Here is a 21,516-nt window from a genome sequence, read left to right as displayed (position 1 = left end):
TGGTATCTTTTATAAGTTTATGGTTGTAGATTTTTCAGCTAGGTTTACAATGTACTGTTAGTCAGTTTTGTCATATGGTGTGAATTTAAGTTTTTTTTTATTATGTTTTTTGAATATGGATATCCAGTTGTTCCTGCACCACTTCTTAAAGGCTGTCCTTTCTTGTCTGAATTGCCCTTGTTCCTTTGTAAAAAATCAGCTATTCATGTATGTATGGGTTTGTTTTTACACTGTATTTCATTTATCTATTTGTCTTAGTTGATGCTAATTCTGTGCTCTTTTGATTGCTGTACTTTCATAATGAGTTTTGATATCAGACAGTGTTAGTCTTCCAGCTTATTCTTCCTTTTCAGAATTGTTTGGCTATTCTAGTCCTTTATATTTCCACATGAGTTTTGGAATCACCTTGTCAATTATTACAAAACCTGTTGTGATTGCATTGAGTCTATAGATCAGTTTGAAATAATTGACATCTTAACAATATTTTGTCTTCTGACTCCTGAACAAGGTGTTTTACTACCTTTATTTCAATGTTCTTTAATATCTCTCAGCAGTATTTTTTAGTTTTCAGTGTGTGTTTCATTCAGATCTTTTATCAGATTTATTCCTAAGTATTTCATATTTTTGTTGCTAATTACATTGTTTTTAAATTCAAATTTCAAATTATTTCTGGCATATAAAAATATGATTGATTCCTGTATGATAAATGGATATGCTAAACCTTACTAGACTCATTAGTTCTAGTAACTTTTGTAGAGTCCATGTGATTATCTACATAGATCATGTAGTATGAAAATGCAGATATTTTTACTACTTCCTTCCCACAAATTTGAATGCCTCATAATTAATTTTTCTTACCTAATAGCACTGACTAGACCCTCCAGTACAATATTAAACATCTTGGTCTTGTTCCTGATTTTAGGGAGATGAGTTTAATGTTTATCAGTAAGTGTTATGTTTACTGTAGGTTTTCTTTGTAGATATATTTTGTCAGGTTGAGGATGATCCTTTCTATTCCAAGTTTGCTGAATTTTGAAAAAAATCAGAATTGAATGGTGGATTTTGACAAATGCTTTTTTTTGCATCTGTTGAGATGAGTATATAGTTTTCTGTTTTAGCTTATTACATACAACACACACACACACTCTCTCTCTCTCTCTCTCTCTCTCTCTGACTGTTTTTGAATCTTAAACCAACCCTGCATTCCTCGGATAAACCGATTTGGTCATGTGTATTGTCATTTTAATATATTGTTGGATTCAATTTGTTAAAATTGTTTAGACTTTTGCAGGTAAGTTCATAAAGGACATTGGCCTATAGTTTTCTATTTCTTTCTAGTGGCTTTGGTTTTGGTATAAGGGTAATGCCGACTTCATAGAATGACCTAGGAAGTATTCCTTCTCTCTGAACTTTTGGAAAAGTCTGTGCACATGTGACACTATTTCTTCCTTAAATGTTTAGTAGAATTTACAAATGAATCCATTTGAGCCTGGAGTTTTCTTTATATAAAGGTTTTAAATTAGGATTTAAATTTCTTTCATAGATGCAGGTCTATTTAGGCTATATTTCTTCCTGGGTGAGTTTTGGTAATTTGCGTCTTTCAAGCAGTTTGTCCATTCCTCCTAAGTCATTGAATCTAGAGGTATGAAGTTATATATAACCATTATTTTTTGAATATCTATAGAATCTATGGTGATGCCATCTCTCATTTTGATATTGGTAAATTGTGTCTTTGCTCCTTTTTTTCCTGATCACATTGTCTGGAGGTTCATCACTTTTATTGATCTTCTCAAAGAACCGGCTGTTTTTTTTCTGTTTTCTATCTCATTGATTTCAGCTTTGATCTTTATAAGTTCCTTCCTTCTGCTCACTTTTGGTTTAATTTAGTTTGTCTAGTTTATTAAGGTGGAAGCTGCGGTCACTAATTTGAAACCTCTTTTTATAATATAGGCATTTAATGTTATAAATTTCCTCCTAAATACTACTTTAGTAACATTCCAAAAATTCTAATGTTATATTTTCATTTTTATTCGTTCACTTCTAAATTGCAGATCCTTAAACAAGTGCATATTTACTTAAAGAGGAAATTATTTGGATTTTCTACTCCTATATTTTATGCAAGGGGAAATCAGATAACTACAAGAAACCCATTTCAAGTTCATAAACACATTTCTTTTACATATCTTTTTTGTTAGATTATAAAAGTAATGCATACTTATTTTGAAAGCAAACATTGCAAATATTTGTAATTTAGAAAGTGAAAGTTAAGTGGTTAGTTTTTGAAAGGAAATGTTTAATTTAAAACAATGAAATTTTTGTTCTTTAGAAATAAAGACCGACCTGAATTTATTATTGGAATGTTTGAAGTATCAAATGGACAACCCTTCTTCACAAAAGGAAGCTTTGGTCACTATTCATTCAATTTGTGAACACAACAGTAAGACATGACCATGAATTTTTATCTGTGATTCTAGTTCTTTAGTATTGTGATATATGCAAAATGCCTAGTTCTTTCTTTTCCATTCAGTTACTCTGCATGTTGTTATTATGTTCGTGTGATGTATTTTATCCATAAAAGAATAAGCTTAATATCATTTCTATTTTGTTTGCACACTCTACAGGTACTGCAGGTGTTTATTTTTGGGAAATTGGCGGTTTGATGTTTGTAAAAGATCTTGCAAAGTCAAGCGAACATAGCATAGTGAAAGAAGCAGCCTTATATACATTAGGAGCAGTTGCAGAAAACAATGGTAAAATACAAAAACTTAATTTCATTATCCTTCAATGATTGTGTGATGCTTTAACAAACTACTGAAAAATAATGCTAGACTTAAATTCCTTTTTTACATGTCTAGATAGTTTCACCAAGGCATTATCTATCTATTTATTTATTTATTATATATATTTATATATATTCATGCATGACAAAGATTTTATTTAACTTATTAACTAATGAAGGAACCAGTAAAATGTTATAGTTATTTCAAAAGCAATGGAAAAAAAACAATACAGGCATTTGGGAATGCTGAAATAAACTTATAGACACATAACTGGTCATTATATGCAGGACAATAATTTCGTTCTACGACAAAATATTTTATATTTCTATGGACAAGAATAACTATCAGTTTTTCATGATTTACAGAGTTATAAAATAGCTCAAAAGACAGTGAAAGGCACACATAATCTAGAAGGGTGTGCTAGACGGGATATTTAGAAATTGTTTTAATTCATTCAAAATCTCTCACAATCTTTCTTGTCATTAATTGGAAATGTTTTTTTCACTTTGCCTTTTACTATGCTTATACCTTTTTGTGGGGGTGGGGGAGATGGGAGGGAGGCATGCAAAAGTTTTTTATTTTATGCAAATAAAATTCATCATTCTTTCCCCTTTTTGATTCATAGGATTTTTGAATCATAGGAAAGTTTTCCATAGTTGGTAGGTGATAGAATCCACCCATGTTTTATTTTCATACTTTTGTGGTTTTAATGTTTACATTTTTCATCCTTTCTGAATTTTCCTGGGGCATGGTATAATGGATGGCTCCAGTTTTATCTTTTTTTTTTTTATAACAGTCAGCTATCCTAACACCTATTACAAAGTAGATCTTTTTCACATTGATTTAAGATACTTCATTATCATTTAATGAATTTTCATATGCAGTGGGTCTGTCTCTGGTTTTCCTATTCTTCTCATTGTCTATATATCAAAATTCTTTAAGCAAAAGGTGAAGATAGGTCACAGCCATCTTATATGTGAATCAGTATGCTCTAGGTATAGAAATTCATGTTGGCAAAAACATTTTACTGTAGTATACCTGAAATGAGGTTGAATCTAAGCCATCAGTTTGTCGAATAACTTTATAGTCTTCTATTTTCAACCATTATATATTCCTTCATCACTTCTTAAGAAACAAGCTGTGTGCTAGGCATTGAGGATAAGTAAGACATTGTCATTGCCTTTTGAAAGTGTAACAGCTGGTTCTAGACACTAGATAAAATACTGATTATGAACCTATGTTCAAATTGTTTTTTAAACATTCTGTTAATGTAATGATTCTCACACAAAAAAAACTGTCAGATAGGTGTCATTTTTGCTTTTTGGAAAGATATATATTTCTAGAAACATCTTTAAAAAGCACAAGTGAAGAATAGGCTTAAAGATGGCAGCATGGGAGGTGAGACAAACTTCCTCCCAAAACCACATATAATATGAAAAAATAGCAAAAACATCTAATCCTGAAAGAGCAATAGGAAAGAAGGCTGTGGCATTCAGACTGCCTATACCTAGGGAAAACAGCAGACCTCAAGGAAAAGGGTAAAGTACCAAAGCCATGATCCAGAGGGACACAAGCCCTTCCCCGACACCAGTTTATCAGCAGGAGGAAGAGAAATGGAGCAGGGAGGGAGTGGAGGCCTAGGACTGCTGAACACCCAGCCCTGCAGATCTGGTCTGGAAACACAAACCTCCATTACATGGTGCTCTGGAGATTAGTGGGGTTGGAAAACTAAGAGAGGTGGAATTCTTAGAAAGACTGAGATTACAACTGCTTGTGGAAAACACGTATCCAAAACTGGCTGCTCTGGAACAAAAAAAAAAGGTGGGCAGTCTGAGAGACTTCCTAACAGCGAGAGGGCTGCTAAAGGGGCAAGGATTGCACAGAGATTGCTGCTCAGGAGAAAGGACAGGTGGACAAAATTGTCTGGGCACACTCTGCCTAGCAGATTCAGAACTTACAGGAGCTTCAGGTACTCCATCCCCCTGGCAGGCTACGCAACTCCGAGGCCACCATCACTATACACAGTCTGCCGTGCCTTCCTCCTGGCTGGCACCAGCTCAAAACAGGCTGCTGCTGCCATTGCACCAGACCAGCTAGAGAGCAGCCCTGCCTATGGCAGGTACAAGTACAAAGCATAGAGGCTTCTCCCTGTGCATTTAGCCCATGGGACCTGGCAGTGGAGGCAGGCACAGCAGCTGGGAAGCAGGAAAGAGCTTTTTCCTCCTGACAGGCAGGAGGACCATTTGCCTGTGACCCCTGCCATTGCTCCAGGGGCTGAGCAGCTCCAGAGAGTAGAGCTTCTGGGCACTAGAGGACACCACATGTAAATATGAAATGTTCAAACCAAAATCCCACAAATACCAGAAAGAGGGCCAAGTGAAACTAAACTCATCAATATTCCTAAAAGAGATTTCAAAATAAAACTCAAACATGCTCACAGAGCTGAAGAAAAATATTCAAGAACTAAGGGAGGAATTCAGGAATGAGATACAAACGTTAAAGAATTCAGTATCTGAAGTGAAACATACAATGGAAGGATTTAATAGCAGATTAGATGAAGTAGAGAAATTGGTAAATGAAATGGAAACTAGAGAACAGGAATGAGAAGCTGAGGCACAGAGAGAAAAAAGGATCTTTAGGAATTAAAGTATATTGAGAGAACTATGTGACCAACCCAAACAGAACAAAATTCGCAGTATAGGGGTACCAGAAGAAGAGAGAGAAAAAGGGATAGAAAGTATCTTTGAGGAGGTAATTGCTGAAAACTCCCCCAATTTGGGGAAGGAGATAGTCTCTCAGGCCATGGAGGTGCACAGATCTCCCAACCCAAGGGACCCAAGTGTTGCAGTCAGGGACCGTGAAAATGAGAAACCAGGTCAGAATGACATTTAATGCAGAGGGCTCAGACTTCCTCTGGAGACTAAGCACCAAATCAGTGTTCCCCCGCATCTTTATTAGGTTACAGCAAGCAGAAAAACAATAATAGGTTAATAATTATTTAATGTACTTTCTCATTGAATCAACCAACCATGAACAAGATATGTTTTTTATGTTCCTATTATGTTAAGTCAAGTCATTTGGTTAAGTGAGTTTCACAGCATGTTCCTTGTCTCGGTTGGCCTCAGAAGGATCACAAGTACTGTTTGCAGCTCCTGTTGCACACTGTTCATAACTCACACCAGATTCCAGGAATTAAAACATACTGTTCTTTCTATTAGATTGGTTTTGGCTATAAATTAAGTTTAAGCAGAAACTAAATTACAGCACAGTTAACTGTTGGAGTATTTACACCCAAGGAAAAAAACACCAAGACTTATGATAATTAAAATGGCAAAGATCAAGGATAAGGACAGAGTATTAAAAGCAGCCAGAGAGAGAGAAAAGATCACATACAAAGGGAAAGCCATTAGGATATCATCGGACTTCCTAGCAGAAACCTTACAGGCCAGAAGGGAGTGGCATGATATATTTAATGCAATGAAGCAGAAAGGCCCTAAACCAAGAACTCTCCCTGGCAAGGTTATCATTTAAATTTGAAGGAGGGATTAAACAATTTCCAGAGAAGCAAAACCTGAGAGAATTTACCTCCCACAAACCATCTTTACAGTGTATTTTGGAAGGATTGCTCTAGATGGAAGTGTCCCTAAGGCTAAATAGCTGTAACCAGAGGAAATAAAACCACAGTAAAGAAATTAGACCAATTAATTACTGAGCAGGTGCAAAATGAAATAAACTGCCCCCAAAGTCAGTCAAGGGATAGACAAAGAGTACAGAATATGATACCTAATATATAAAGAATGGAGGAGGAAGAAGAAAAAAGAAACTTTAGATTTTAATAGCATACTAAGTGAGTTAAGTTAGACTGTTAGTAAAGAAGTTACCCTTGAACTTTTGGTAACCGTGAATCTAAAGCCTGTAGTGGCAGTAAGTACCTACCTATTGATAATCACCCTAAATGTAAATGGACTGAATGTACCAATCAACAGACACATAGTCACTGAATGGATTAAAAAACAAGACCCATCCATATGCGGCCTACAAGAGACTCACTTCAAACTCAAAGACATACACAAACTAAAAGTGAAGGGATGGAAAAAGATATTTCATGCAAGTAATGAGAAAAAAGCAGGAGTTGCAGTACTTGTATCAGACAGAATGGACTTCAAAACAAAGAATGTCACAAGAGACAAAGAAGGATATTACATAATGATAAAGGGGTCAGTCCAACAAGAGACTATAACCATTATAAATATCTATGCACCCAACACAGTAGCACCAACATATGTGAAACAAATACTAACAGAATTAAAGGGGAAAATAGAATGCAATGCAATGCATTCATTCTAGGAGACTTCAACACTCCACTCACTCCAAAGGACAGATCAATCAGACAGAAAATGAGTGAGGAGACAGAGGCATTGAACAACATATTGGAACACATGGACCTAACAGACATCTACAGAACACTTCATATAAAAGCAGTAGAATACACATTCTTCTCAAGTGCACATGCAACATTTTCAAGAATAGATCGTATTCTAGGGTACAAAAACATCCTCAGTAAATTCAAAAAGATTGAAACTGTACCAGCCAGTTTCTCAGACCACAAAGGTATGAAACTAGAAATAAATTATGCAAAGAAAACAAAAAATCCCAAAAACATATGGAGGCTTAACAACGTTCTCCTAAATAATCAATGGATCAATGACCAAATAAAAACAGAGATAAAGCAATACATAGAGACAAATGACAATGATTAATTTGCAAAATCTGTGAGAAACAGCGAAGGCCATGCTAAGAGGGAAATGTATTACAATACAGGCCTACCTCAGGAAAAAAAGCAATCCCATATGAATAATCTAAACTCACAATTAATGAAACTAGAAAAGGAAGAACAAATGAGGCCCAAAGTCAGTAGAAGGAGGGACATAATAAAGATTAGAGCAGAAATAAATAAACTCAAGAAAAATAAAACAATAGAAAGAATCAATGAAAGCAGGAGCTGGTTTTTTGAAAAAAATTTAAAAATAAAAACACCCCTAGCCAGACTTATCAAGAAAAAAAAGAGTCTACACAGATGTACAGAATCAGAAATGAGAGTGGAAAATTACTACAGACACCACAGAAATACAAAGACTTATGAGAGAATACTGTGAAAAATTATATGCTACCAAACTGGATAACCTAGAAGAAATGGACAACTTTCTAGAAAAATACAACCTTCCAAGGCTGACCCAGGAGAGAACAGAAAATCTGAATAGACCAATTACCAGCAAGGAAATTGAACTAGTAATAAAAAAACTACCTAAGAACAAAACGACTGGACCAGATGGCTTCACTGCTGATTTTTTTTAACTTGAACAGTGATTTTTTAAAATTTTGGTATCATTAATATACAATTAAATGAGTGACACTGTGATTACTAGATCTCCCCCATTATCAAGTCCCCGCCAACTACCACATTACAGTCACTGTCCATCAGCATAGTAAGATGCTATAGAATCACTACTTGTCTTCTCTGGGCTATACTGCCTTCCCCGTGCCCCCCGCCCCCCACTGCTGCATTATGTGTGTTAACGTAATGCCCCTTATTCCGTCTCCCTCCCTTCAATCGCCCACCCTGCACAGTCCCTTTCCCTTTGGCAACTGTTAGTCCATTCTTGGGTTCTGTGATTCTGCTGCTGTTTTGTTCCTTCAGATTTTTCTTTGTTCTTATGCTTCACAGATGAGTGAAATCATTTGGTACTTGTCTTTCTCCACCTGGCTTATTTCACTGAGCATAATACCCTCTGACTCCATCCATGTTACAAATGGTAGGATTTATTTTCTTCTTATGGCTGAATAATATTCCATTGTGTATATGTACCACATCTTCTTTATCCATTCATCTACTGATGGACATTTACATTGTTTCCATTTCTTGGCTATTGTAAGTTGTGGTGTGATAAACATAGGGGTGCATCTGTCTTTTTCAAACTAGGCTCCTGCATTCTTAGAGTAAATTCCTAGGAGTAGAATTTTAGGGTCAAATGGTATTTCTATTTTGAGTTTTTTGAGGAACCTCCATACTGCTTTCCACATGGTTGAACTAGTTTACATTCCCACCAGCAGTGTAGGAGGGTTCCCCTTTCTCTGCATGCTCACCAGCATTTATTGTTGCTATTTTTTTCTGTGTTGGCCATCCTAACTAGCGGGGGTGATATCTCATTGTGGTTTTAATTTGCATTTTCCTGATAATTAGTAATGTGGAGCATCTTTTCATGTGCCTGTTGGCCATCTGAATTTCTTCTTTGGAGAATTGTCTGTTCTTATCCTCTGCCTGTTTTTTAACAGGGTTATTTACTTTTTGGGTGTTGAGGCATATGAGTTCTTTATATATTTTGGTGTTAACCCTTGTCCGACATGTCATTTACAAATATATTCTCCCATACTGTAGGATGCCTTTTTGTTCTCCTGATAGTGTCCTTTGCTGTAAAGAAGCTTTTTAGCATGATGTAGTCCCATTTGTTCATTTTTTATTTTGATTCCTTTCCTGAGGAGATGCTTTAAGGAAAAAGTTGCTGTTTATATTTAAGAGATTTTTGCCTATATTTTCTTTTTCTTTTCTTTTTTTAAAGAGAAAGGTTTAAAATTGTTATTTATTGCCATTTTGGTCACATAAAATGGTGTATAAATTATGTCATTCAAGAGAGATAGGTTGGTGCATTTATTGAAATATAACTTTCAGAGATCTGAAAGATACTAAGATTATTTTAACACAACTTGAATCTAAAAACATGTTTGCCTTTATTCCTTAGTAATACAGGAAATATTGCCACAATTAAATGTAAGAGTAAAATTTAGCAAAGGATAATTCTATGTATGAAATTCTAGATTCATATATATTTTAGGCAGATAAAACCCCATGATTTAGTATTAATCATGAGGCACTGTATTAAAAATAAAACTGTGCCTTGCTGTAGTACTCTTTATTAAAAAATTAAGTCTATTTCAAGTAGTGCTTTTTGACACCAAGATCCATCTTATATCATAACTGATCTACCAACAGACATTTTCCTTCTAAAGCAGTGTCATAATTTTGGGTTCTAAATCCTGCTCTGCAGGGTAAGAAATGACATAATTTTGTAAGAAACATTAATACTTCCAGAAAATAGAATTCACTAACAGAACGTAAGAAAATTCCCAAACAATGGGATACTTAGTGGTCTCAAAGAATTAACTTGACAGGTTTTACATTTTTACATGTAAACCATATTTTGTGGGCCTTATCTCATTGTATTCAAATTCTATACGTTTGCTTCTTACTGTTAATTAGATAATTTTTAACTATAGTAAAGGAAACATTACTTAAGGCCACAGAAATCTGAAATTTCAGAGAAACTGTTTTCAGCTTAAGATATTATGTTAATGGACATTTAAATTAAGAAGCAGTATGACCAAGAGCCACTCTCTGTGGATTGCAGGCTTCACCGTACGTAACACTGGACAGTCTAGATGAAACCACCTCGTAGTTCTGTGTCTCACATTCCCTGCCTACAAAATGAAGATAGCAATAGTCACCATTGTACGGGGCATAAATTAGGTAATGCATAATTTGTTTAGACAGCCCTTAAATAATGTGCTTTGATTGTTATCTATAATTACTGTCTTTTTTTTTTAATTTTACTTTGGTATCATTAATCTACAATTACATGAAGGACATTATGTTTACTAGGCTCCCCCCTTCACCAAGTCCCCCCCATATCCCCATTCACAGTCACTGTCCATCAACATAGTAAGATGCTGTAAAATCACTACTTGTCTTGTCTGTGTTGCACAGCCATCCCCGTACCCCTCCCACCCCCACTATACATGCTAATCATAATGCCCCCTTTCTTTTTTTCCTGCCCTTATTCCTCCCTTCCCTCCCGTCCTCCCCAGTCCCTTTCCCTTTGGTAACTATTAGTCCATTCTTGGGTTCTGTGCTTCTGCTGCTGTTTTGTTCCTTCAGTTTTCTTTTGTTCTTATACTCCACATATGAGTGAAATCATTTGGTATTTGTCTTTCTCCACCTGGCTTATTTCACTAGCATAATACCCTCTAGCTCCATCCATGTTGTTGTGAATGGTAGGATTTGTTTTTTTCTTATGACTGAGTAATATTCCATTGTGTATATATACCACATCTTCTTTATCCATTCATCTACAGATGGATACCTAGGTTGCTTCCATGTCTTGGCTATTGTAAATAGTGCTGCGATAAACATAGGGGTGCATCTGTTTTTTTCAAACTGGAGTGCTGCATTCTTGGGGTGAATTCCTAGAAGTGGAATTCCTGTGTCAAATGGTATTTCTATATTGAGCATTTTGAGGAACCTCCATACTGATTTCCACAATGGTTGAACTAATTTACATTCCCACCAGCAGTGTAGGAGGGTTCCCCTTTCTCCACAACCTCGCCAACATTTGTTGTTGTTTGTCTTTTGGATGGTATCCATCCTTACTGGCGTGAGATGATATCTCATTGTGGTTTTAATTTGCATTTCTCTGATGACAAGCGATGTGGAGCATCTTTTCATGTGTCTGTTGGCCATCTGAATTTCTTTTTTAGAGAACTGTCTATTCAGCTCCTCTGCCCATTTTTTAATTGGGTTATTTACTTTTTGTTTGTTGAGGTGTGTGAGCTCTTTATATATTTTGGATGTCAACCCTTTTTCAGATCTGTCATTTAAGAATATATTCTTCCATACTGTAGGATATGTTTTTGTTCTGTTGATGGTGTCCTTTGCTGTATAGAAGCTTTTCAGCTTGATATAGTCCCATTTTGTTCATTTTTGCATTTGTTTCCCTTGCCCAGGGAGATATGTTCAAGAAGAGGTCACTCATGTTTATGTCTAAGAGATTTTTGCCTGTTTTTTCCTAAGAGTTTTATGGTTTCATGACTTACATTCAAGTCTTTGATCCATTTCAAATTTACTTTTGTGTATGGGGTTAGACAGTGATCCAGTTTCATTCTCTTACATGTAGCTGTCCAGTTTTGTCAGCACCATCTGTTGAAGAGACTGTCATTTCCCCATTGTATGTCCATGGCTCCTTTATCGAATATTAGTTGACCATATATGTTTGGGTTAATGTTTGGAGTCTCTATTCTGTTCCATTGATCTGTGGCTCTGTTCTTGTGCCAGTACCAAATTGTCTTGATTATTGTGGCTTTGTAGTAGAGCTTGAAGTTGGGGAGTGAGATCCCCCCCACTTTATTCTTCCTTCTCAGGATTGCTTTAGCTATTCAGGGTCTTTGGTGTTTCCATATGAATTTTTGAACTGTTTGTTCCAGTTCATTGAAGAATGCTGTTGGTAGTTTGATAGGGATTGCATTGAATCTGTATATTGCTTTGGGTAGGATGGCCATTTTGATGATATTAATTCTTCATAGCCACGAGCATGAGATGAGTTTCCATTTGTTAGTGACCTCTTTAATTTCTCTTAAGAGTGTCTTATAGTTTTCAGGGTATAGGTGTTTCACTTCCTTGGTTAGGTTTATTCCTGGGTATTTTATTCTTTTAGATGCTATTGTGAATGGAATTGTCTTCCTGATTTCTCTTTCTATTAGTTTATTGTTAGTGTATAGGAAAGCCACAGATTTCTGTGTGTTAATTTTGTATCCTGCAACTTTGCTGAATTCCGATATTAGCTCTAGTAGTTTCGGAGTGGAGTCTTTAGGGTTTTTTATGTACAATATCATGTCATCTGCAAATCGTGACAGTTTAACTTCTTCTTTACCAATCTGGATTCCTTGTATTTCTTTGTTTTGTCTAATTGCCGTGGCTAGGACCTCCAGTACTATGTTGATAAACAGTGAGGAGAGTGGGCATCCCTGTCTTGTTCCTGGTCTCAGAGGAAAAGCTTTCAGCTTCTCGCTGTTCAGTATGATGTTGGCTGTGGGTTTATCATATATGGCCTTTATTATGTTGAGGTACTTGCCCTCTATACCCATTTTGTTGAGAGTTTTTATCATGAATGGATGTTGAATTTTGTCGAATGATTTTTCAGCATCTATGGAGATCATCATGTTGTTTTGTTTTTCTTTTTGTTGATGTGGTGGATGATGTTGCTGGATTTTCGAATGTTGTACCATCCTTTCATCCCTGGGATGAATCCCACTTGGTCTTGGTGTATGATCTTTTTGATGTATTTTTGAATTCGGTTTGCTAATATTTTGTTGAGTATTTTTGCGTCTACGTTCATCAGGGATATTGGTCTGTAGTTTTCTTTTGTGGTGGAGTCTTTGCCTGGTTTTGGTATTAGGGTGATGTTGGCTTCATAGAATGAGTTTGGGAGTATTCCCTCCTCTTCTATTTTTTAGAAAACTTTAAGGAGAATGGGTATTATGTCTTCTCTGTATGTCTTATAAAATTCTGAGGTATATCCATCTGGCCCGGGGGTTTTGTTCTTTGGTAGTTTTTTGATTACCGCTTCAATTTCGTTGCTGGTAATTGGTCTGTTTAGATTTTCTGTTTCTTTCTGGGTCAGTCTTGGAAGGTTGTATTTTTCTAGGAAGTTGTCCATTTCTCCTAGTTTTCCCAGCTTGTTAGCATATAGGTTTTCATATTACTCTCTAATAATTCTTTGTATTTCTGTGGGGTCCGTCGTGATTTTTCCTTTCTTGTTTCTGATTCTGTTGATGTGTGTTGACTCTCTTTTCCTCTTAATAAGTCTGGCTAGAGGCTTATCTATTTTGTTTATTTTCTTGAAGAACCAGCTCTTGGTTTCATTGATTTTTGCTATTGGTTTATTCTTCTCAATTTTATTTATCTCTTCTCTGATCTTTATTATGTCCCTCTTTCTGCTGACCTTAGGCCTCATTTGTTCTTCTTTTTCTAATTTCGATAATTGTGACATTAGACCATTCATTTGGGATTGTTCTTCCTTCTTTAAATATGCTTGGATTGCTATATACTTTCCTCTTAAGACTGCTTTTGCTGTATCCCACAGTAGTTGGGGCTTTGTGTTGTCGTTGTCATTTGTTTCCATATATTGCTGGATCTCCATTTTGATTTGGTCATTGATCCATTGATTATTTAGGAGCGTGTTGTTAAGCCTCCATGTGTTTGTGAGCCTTTTCGCTTTCTTTGTACAATTTATTTCTAGTTTTATGCCTTTGTGGTCTGAAAAGTTGGTTGGTAGGATTCCAATCTTTTGGAATTTACTGAGGCTCTTTTTGTGGCCTACTATGTGGTCTATTCTGGAGAATGTTCCATGTGCTCTTGAGAAGAATGTGTATCCTGTTGCTTTTGGATGTAGAGTTCTGTAGATGTCTATTAGGTTCATCTGTTCTAGTGTGTTGTTCAGTGCCTCTGTGTCCTTACTTATTTTCTGTCTGGTGGATCTGTCCTTTGGAGTGAGTGGTGTGTTAAAGTCTCCCGGAATGAATGCATTGCATTCTATTTCCTCCTTTAATTCTGTTAGTATTTGTTTCACATATGTTGGTGCTCCTGTATTGGGTACATAGATATTTATAATGGTTATAGTCTCTTGTTGGACTGAGCCCTTTATCATTACTGTCCTTCTTTATCTTTTGTTACTTTCTTTATTTTGAAGTCTATTTTGTCTGATACTAGTATTGCAACACCTGCTTTTTTCTCTCTGTTGTTTGCGTGAAATATCTTTTTCCATCCCTTGACTTTAAGTCTGTGCATGTCTTTGGGTTTGAGGTGAGTCTCTTGTAAGCAGCATATGGATGGGTCTTGCTTTTTTATCCATTCTATTACTCTGTGTCTTTTTATTGGTGCATTCAGTCCATTTACATTTAGGGTGATTATTGAAAGGTATGTACTTATTGCCATTGCAGGCTTTAAGTTTGTGGTTACCAAAGGTTCAAGGTTAGCTTCTTTAGTGTCTTACTGTCTAACTTAACTTACTTATTGAGCTATTGTAAATACGGTCTGATGATTCTTTATTTCTCTCCCTTCTTATTCCTTCTCCTCCCTTCTTCATATGTTGGGTGTTTTGTTCTGTGCTCTTTATAGGAGTGCTCCCATCTAGAGCAGTCCCTGTAGGATGCCCTGTGGAGATGGTTTGTGGGAGGCAAATTCCCTCAACTCTTGCTTGTCTGGGAATTGTTTAATCCCTCCTTCATATTTAAATGATAATCGTGCTGGATACAGTATTCTTGGTTCGAGGCCCTTCTGTTTCATTGCATTAAGTATAACACGCCATTCTCTTCTTTCCTGTAGGGTTTCTGTTGAGATGTCTGATGATAGCCTGATGGGTTTTCCTTTGTAGGTGACCTTTTTTTTCTCTCTGGCTGTCTTTACTACTTTGTCCTTGTCTTTGATCTTTGCCATTTTAATTATTATGTGTCTTGGTGTTACCCTCCTTGGATCCCTTGTCATGGGAGTTCTGTGTACCTCTATGGTCTGAGAGGCCATTTCCTCCCCTAGTTTATGGAAGTTTTCAGCAATTATTTTTTCAAAGACTCTTTCTATCCTTTTTTCTCTCTCTTCTGGTACCCCTATAATGTGGATATTGTTCTGTTTCGATTGGTCACACAGTTCTCTTAAAATTCTTTCATTCCTGGAGATCCTTTTATCTCTTCCTGCATCAGCTTCTCTGCGTTCCTGTTCTCTGTTTTCTAGTCCATTACTGGTCTCTTGCATCTCGTCCATTCCGTTTTGAAGTCCTTCCAGAGCTTATATTATTTCTGTATTCTCCCTCCTTAGTTCTTGCATATTTCTCTGCAAGTCCATCAGCATGGTTATGACTTTTGTTTTGAATTATTTTTCAGGAAGACTGGTTAAATCTCTCCCCCAGTTCTTTCCCAGGGGAAGATGTAGAAGATGTCAAAGCTCTCTGGGTTAGTCTTGTCTGGGTCAAATTTTTTTGCCTTTTCATGTTGATAGGTGCAGTGGAGTGCTGTTAATGCGTCTATCAGCTTTCCACTTGGCTCCTGGCCTTTCTTTACTGGGACAACTGCGACCCCTAGTGGCTTGTGTTAGGCAATTGCATGTGGATTGAGTCTCTGTTTCTTGCCCGGCGGGTATGGAGGAAGCTCCCTTGCTGTGGGCATGGCCAGCCTCAGGCTGCTGCTCTCTGTGGCGGGGCCCCGGAGGGTTAATGGACGGGGGGATGTTTGGCTGTTTACCTCCGTGAGGGTCTCAGAGCTGTTGCCCAGGTGATTAGTGTGCCTGGAGTTCCCTGGAATTTCCAGCTGCTGGACTGTGACCTGGGATGCTTCCGTCCAGCTGTGAGTTCCCTGTGCCTTTAAGACTTTCAAAAAGCACTCGCTTTTCTTTGTCACAGGGGTGCCAGCTTTGGGACCCGCTCACAGGTCTTACTGTCTTGCTTCCTGAGTTTCCAGCACCCCACGCATGCACTGTGTCTGTGCTCTGGTGAGGATGACTAGGTCTGGGTGTTCAGCAGTCCTGGGCTCCCTCTCCGTCCCCGCTCCAACTCCTCTCCTCCCGCTGGGATCTGGGGTAAGGGGCGCTCGGGTCCCACCGGGCTGCGGCTTGTATCTTACCCCTTTTACCAGGTGCTGGGTTCTCGCAGGTGTGGATGTAGTCTGGCTGTTGTCCTGTGTCTTCTGGTCTTTTTTTTTAGGATTAGTTGTATTTGTTGTATTTTCAAAAATATATATGTTTTTGGGAGGAGATTTCCACTGTCCTACTCACGCCACCATCTTGGCTCCACCCCCCACCTATATTTTCTTCTGAGACTTTTATCATTTCATGGCTTACATTCAGGATTTTCATTCATTTTGAGTTTACTTTCGTGTGTGGGGATAGGCAATAATCCAGTTTAATTCTCTTACATGTAGCTGTCCAGTTTTGCCAACACCAGCTGTTGAATAGGCTGTCATTTCCCCATTGTATATTCATGGCTGCTTTATTGTATACTTTATTGTATATTAATTGATCATATATGCTTGGGTTTGTATCTGGTTCTCTATTCTGTTCCACTGGTCTGTGGGTCTGTTCTTGTGCCAGTACCCAATTATCTTGATTACTGTGGCTTTGTATCAGAGCTTTAAGTTGGGGAGCATAGTCCCCCATCCCTGCTTTATTCTTCCTCCTCAGGATTGCTTTGGCTATTCTGGGTCTTTTGTGTTTCCATATGAATTTTAGAACTGTTTGCTCTATTTCATTGAAGAATACCATAGGTATTTTGATAGGGATTGCCTTGAATCTGTAGATTGCTTTAGGCAGGATGGCCATTTTGTCTATATTCTTCCTAGGCAAGAGCATGGGATGAATTTCCATTCATTAGTGTCCTCTTTAATTTCTCTTAAGGGTGTCTTGTACTTTTCAGGGTATAGGTCTTTCACTTCCTTGGTTAGGTTTATCCCTAGGTATTTTATTCTTTTTGATGCAATTGTGAATGGAATTATTTTTCTGATTTCTCTTTCTGCTACTTCATCATTAGTGTATAGGAATGGAACACATTTCTGTGTACTAATTTTGTATCCTGCAACTTTGCTGAATTCAGATATTGGATCTAGTAGCTTTGGACTGGATTTTTTAGAGTTTTTTATGTACAATATCATGTCATCTGCAACAGGGACAGTTTGACTTCTTCCTTGCCAATCTGGATGCCTTTTATTTCTTTGTGTTGTCTGATTGCCATTGCTAGCACCTCCAGAACTATGTTGAATAAAAGTGGGAAGAGTGGGCATCCTTATCTTGTTCCCAATCTTCAAGGAAAAGCTTTCAGCTTCTTGCTGTTAAGTATAATGTTGGCTGTGGGTTTGTCATATATGGCCTTTATTATGTTGAGGAACTTGCCCTCTATACCCATTTTGTTGAGGGTTTTTATCATGAACGAATGTTGAATTTTGTCGAATGCTTTTTCACTATCTATGGAGATGATCATGTGGTTTTTGTCCTTTTATTGATGTGATAGATGATGTTGATGGGTTTTTGAATATTGTACCATCCTGGCATCCCTGGTATGAATCTCACTTCATCATGATGTATGATATTTTTTATGTATTTTTGAATTCAGTTTGGTAATACATTGTTGAGTATTTTTGCATCTATGTTCATCAGGGATATTGGTCTATAATTTTCTTTTCTTGTGGTGTCTTTGCCTGGTTTCGGTATTAGAGTGATGTGGCCTTGTAGAATGAGTTTGGGAGTATCCTCTCTTCTACTTTTTGGAAAACTTTAAGGAGGATGGGTGTTAGGTCTTCACTAAATGTTTGATAAAATTCAACAGCAAAACCATCTGGTCCAGCAGTTTTGTTCTTAGGTAGCTTTTTGATTACCAATTCAATTTCCTTGCTGGTAATTTGTCTATTCAGGTTTTTTGTTTCTTCCTGGGTCAGCCTTGGAAGGTTGTATTTTTCTGGAATATTGTCCATTTCTTCTAAGTTGTTCAGTTTGTTACCATATATTTTTTCATAGTATTCTCTCATAATTCTTTGTATTTCTGTGGTGTCCATAGTTATTTTCCCTTTTTTCATTTCTAATTTTTCTTTATGTGAGTAGACTCTCATTTTTTTCTTGATAAGTCTGGCTAGGGGTTTATCTGTTTTATTTACTTTCTTGAAGAACCAGCTCCTGCTTTCACTGATTCTTTCTATTGTTTTATTCTTCTTGATTTTATTTATTCCTGCTCTAATCGTTAGTATGTCCCTCCTTCTACTGAGTTTGGGCCTCATTTCTTCTTCCTTCTCTAGTTTCATTAATTGTGAGTTTACACTTTCATTTGGGATTTTTCTTCTATCCTGAGGTAGGCCTGTATTGCAATATATTTCCCTCTTAGCATGGCCTTTGCTGTGTCCCACAGATTTTGTGTTGTTGAATTGTTGTCATTTGTCTCCATATATTGCTTTATCTCTGTTTTTATTTGGTCATTGATCCATTGATTATTTACATGGATGTTATTAAGTTTCCATGTGTTTGCGGGCTTTTTCATTTTCTTTGTAATGTATTTCCAATTTCATATTTTTTGATCTGAGAAGCTGGATGGTACAATTTCAGTCTTTGGAATTTACTGACATTCTTTTTGTGGTCTAGTATATGATCTATTCTTGAAAATGTTTCATGTGTACTTGAGAAGAATGTGTATCCTGTTGCTTTTGGATGAAGTGTTCTGTAGATGTCTGTTAGGTTCAGCTCTTCTAATATGTTGTTCAGTGCCTCTGTCTCTTATTTTCTGTCTGGTTGATCTGTCCTTTGGTGTGAGTGGAATGTTGAAGTCTCTTAGAATGAATGTATTGTATTCTATTTCCTCCTTTAATTCTGTTAGTATTTGTTTCACATATGTTGGTGCTCCTGTGTTGGGTGCATATATATATTTTGGTATCATTCATGTACAATTACATGAGGAATATTATGTTTACTAGACTCCCCCCATCACCAGCTTCCCCCCATATGCCCCGTTAGAGTCACTGTCCATCAGCACAGTAAGATGTTGTAGAATCACTACTTCTCTTCTCTGTGTTGTACAGCCCTCCCCGTACCCAACCCCCCACATTATACATGCTACCCCCGTACCCTTATTCCTCCCTTCCCACTTATGTTACCCAGTCCCTTTCCCTTTGGTAACTGTTAGTCCGTTCTTGGATTCTATAAGTCTGCTTCTGTTTTGCTGCTTCAGTTTTTTTCTTTATTCTTATACTCCACATATGAGTGAAATAATTTGGTACTTGTCTTTCTCTGCCTGGCTTATTTCACTGAGCACAATACCCTCTAGCTCCATCCATGTTGTTGCAAATGGTAGGATTTGTTTTCTTCTTATGGCTGAATAATATTCCATTGTGTATATGTACCACATCTTCTTTATCCATTCATCTACAGATGGATACCTAGGTTGCTTCCATGTCTTGGCTATTGTAAATAGTGCTGCGATAAACAAAGGGGTGCATCTGTCTTTTTCAAACTGGGCTCCTGCATTCTTAGGGTAAATTCCTAGAAGTGGAATTCCTGGGTCAAATGGTATTTCTATATTGAACATTTTGAGGAACCTCCGTACTGCTTTCCACAATGGTTGAACCAATTTACATTCCCACCAGCAGTGTAGGAAGGTTCCCCTTTCTCCACAACCTCGCCAACATTTGTTCTTTGTCTTTTGGATGATGGCGACCCTTACTGGCATGAGGTGATATCTCATTGTGGTTTTAATTTGCATTTCTCTGATGACAAGCGATGTGGAGCATCTTTTCATGTGTCTGTTGGCCATCTGAATTTCTTCTTTGGAGAACTGTCTGTTCAGTTCCACTGCCAATTTTTTAATTGGATTATTTACATTCTGTTTGTTGTGTGTGACTCTTTATATATTTTGGATGTCAACCCTTTATCAGATCTGTCATTTATGAATATATTCTCCCATACTGTAGTATGCCTTTTTGTTCTATTGGTGCTTTCCTTTGCTGTACACAGGCTTTTCAACTTGATATAGTCCCATTTGTTCATTTTTGCTTTTGTTTCCCTTGCCTGGGAAGATATGTTCATGAGGAAGTTGCTTATGTTTATGTCCAAGAGATTTTTGCCTATGTTTTTTTCTAAGAGTTTTATGGTTTCATGACTTACATTCAGGTCTTTTATCCATTTTGAATTTACCTCTGTGTATGGGGTCAGACAATGATCCAGTTTCATTCTCTCATATGTAGCTGTCTAGTTTTGCCAACACCAGCTGTGGATGAGGCTGTCATTTCCCCATTTTATGTCCATGGCTTCTTTATCATATATTAATTGACCATATATGTTTGGGTTAATATCTGGAGTCTCTGTTCTGTTTCACTAGTCTGTGGGTCTGTTCTTGTGCCAGTACCAAATTGTCTTAATTACTGCGGCTTTGTAGTAGAGCTTGAAGTTGGGAAGCACAATCCCCCCCACTTTATTCTCCCTTCTCAGGATTGCTTTGGCTACTCAGGTTCTTCTGTGGGTCCACATATGAATTATACCTATTTGTTCCAGTTCGTTTAAGATTGCTGTTGGTATTTTGATAGGTATTGCATTGAATATGTAGATTGCTTTAGGCAGGATGGCCATTTTGACTATATTAATTCTTCCTAGCCAAGAGCATGGGATTAGTTTCCATTTGTTAGTGTCCTCTATAATTTCTCTTAATAGTGTTTGATAGGTTTCAGCATATAAATCTTTCACTTCCTTGGTTATTCCTAGGTATTTTATTCTTTTTGATGCAATTGTGAATGGGATTGTTTTCCTGATTTCTCTTTCTGCTACTTCATTGTTAGTGTATAGGAAAGCAACAGATTTCTGTGTATTAATTTTGTATCCTTCAGCTTTGCTGAATTCAGATATTAGATCTAGTAGTTTTGGAGTGGACTCTTTAGGGATTTTTATGTGCAATGTCTTGTCATCTGTAAATAGTGACAGTTTGACTTCTTCTTTACCAATCTGGATGCCTTGTATTTCTTTGTTTTGTCTAATTGCCATGGCTAGGACCTCCAACATTATGTTGAGTAACAGTGGGGAGAGTGGGCATCCTCGTCTTGTTCTCAATCTTAGAGGAAAAGCTTTCAGCTTCTTGCTGTTAAATATGATGTTGGCTGTGAGTTTGTCATATATGGGCTTTATTATGTTGAGGAACTTGCCCTCTTTACCTATTTTGTGAGAGTTTTTATCATGAATGGATGTTGAATTTTGTTGAATGCTTTTTCAGCATCTATTGAAATGATCGTGTGGTTTTTGTCCTTTTATTGATGTGATGGATGATGTTGATGGATTTTCAAATGTTGTACCATCCTTGCATCCTTGAGATGAATCCCACTTGACCATGGTGTATGATCCTCC

General features: G+C 37.0%; 1 protein-coding gene across 7 annotated transcripts in view; it reads left to right on the top strand.

Annotated features, from left to right (window-relative positions):
* The window catches only part of TERB1 (telomere repeat binding bouquet formation protein 1), a 91,589-nt gene that overhangs the window by 12,599 nt on the left and 57,474 nt on the right, over window positions 1-21,516 (top strand). For all 7 annotated transcript variants that reach the window (XM_073226871.1, XM_073226869.1, XM_073226873.1 and 4 more), the window contains 2 exons: window positions 2,327-2,437; window positions 2,622-2,750. In XM_073226871.1, the coding sequence (XP_073082972.1) occupies window positions 2,374-2,437; window positions 2,622-2,750 (193 nt within the window). In that variant the 5' untranslated portion in view covers window positions 2,327-2,373. The remainder of the gene's footprint in view (window positions 1-2,326; window positions 2,438-2,621; window positions 2,751-21,516) is intronic.

The sequence above is a fragment of the Manis javanica genome, chromosome 17 (genome assembly GCF_040802235.1).
Source record: "Manis javanica isolate MJ-LG chromosome 17, MJ_LKY, whole genome shotgun sequence".
NCBI lineage: Eukaryota > Metazoa > Chordata > Mammalia > Pholidota > Manidae > Manis > Manis javanica.
Note: the sequence above shows the minus strand (reverse complement) of the source record. Positions and strands in the feature narration are given on the sequence as shown.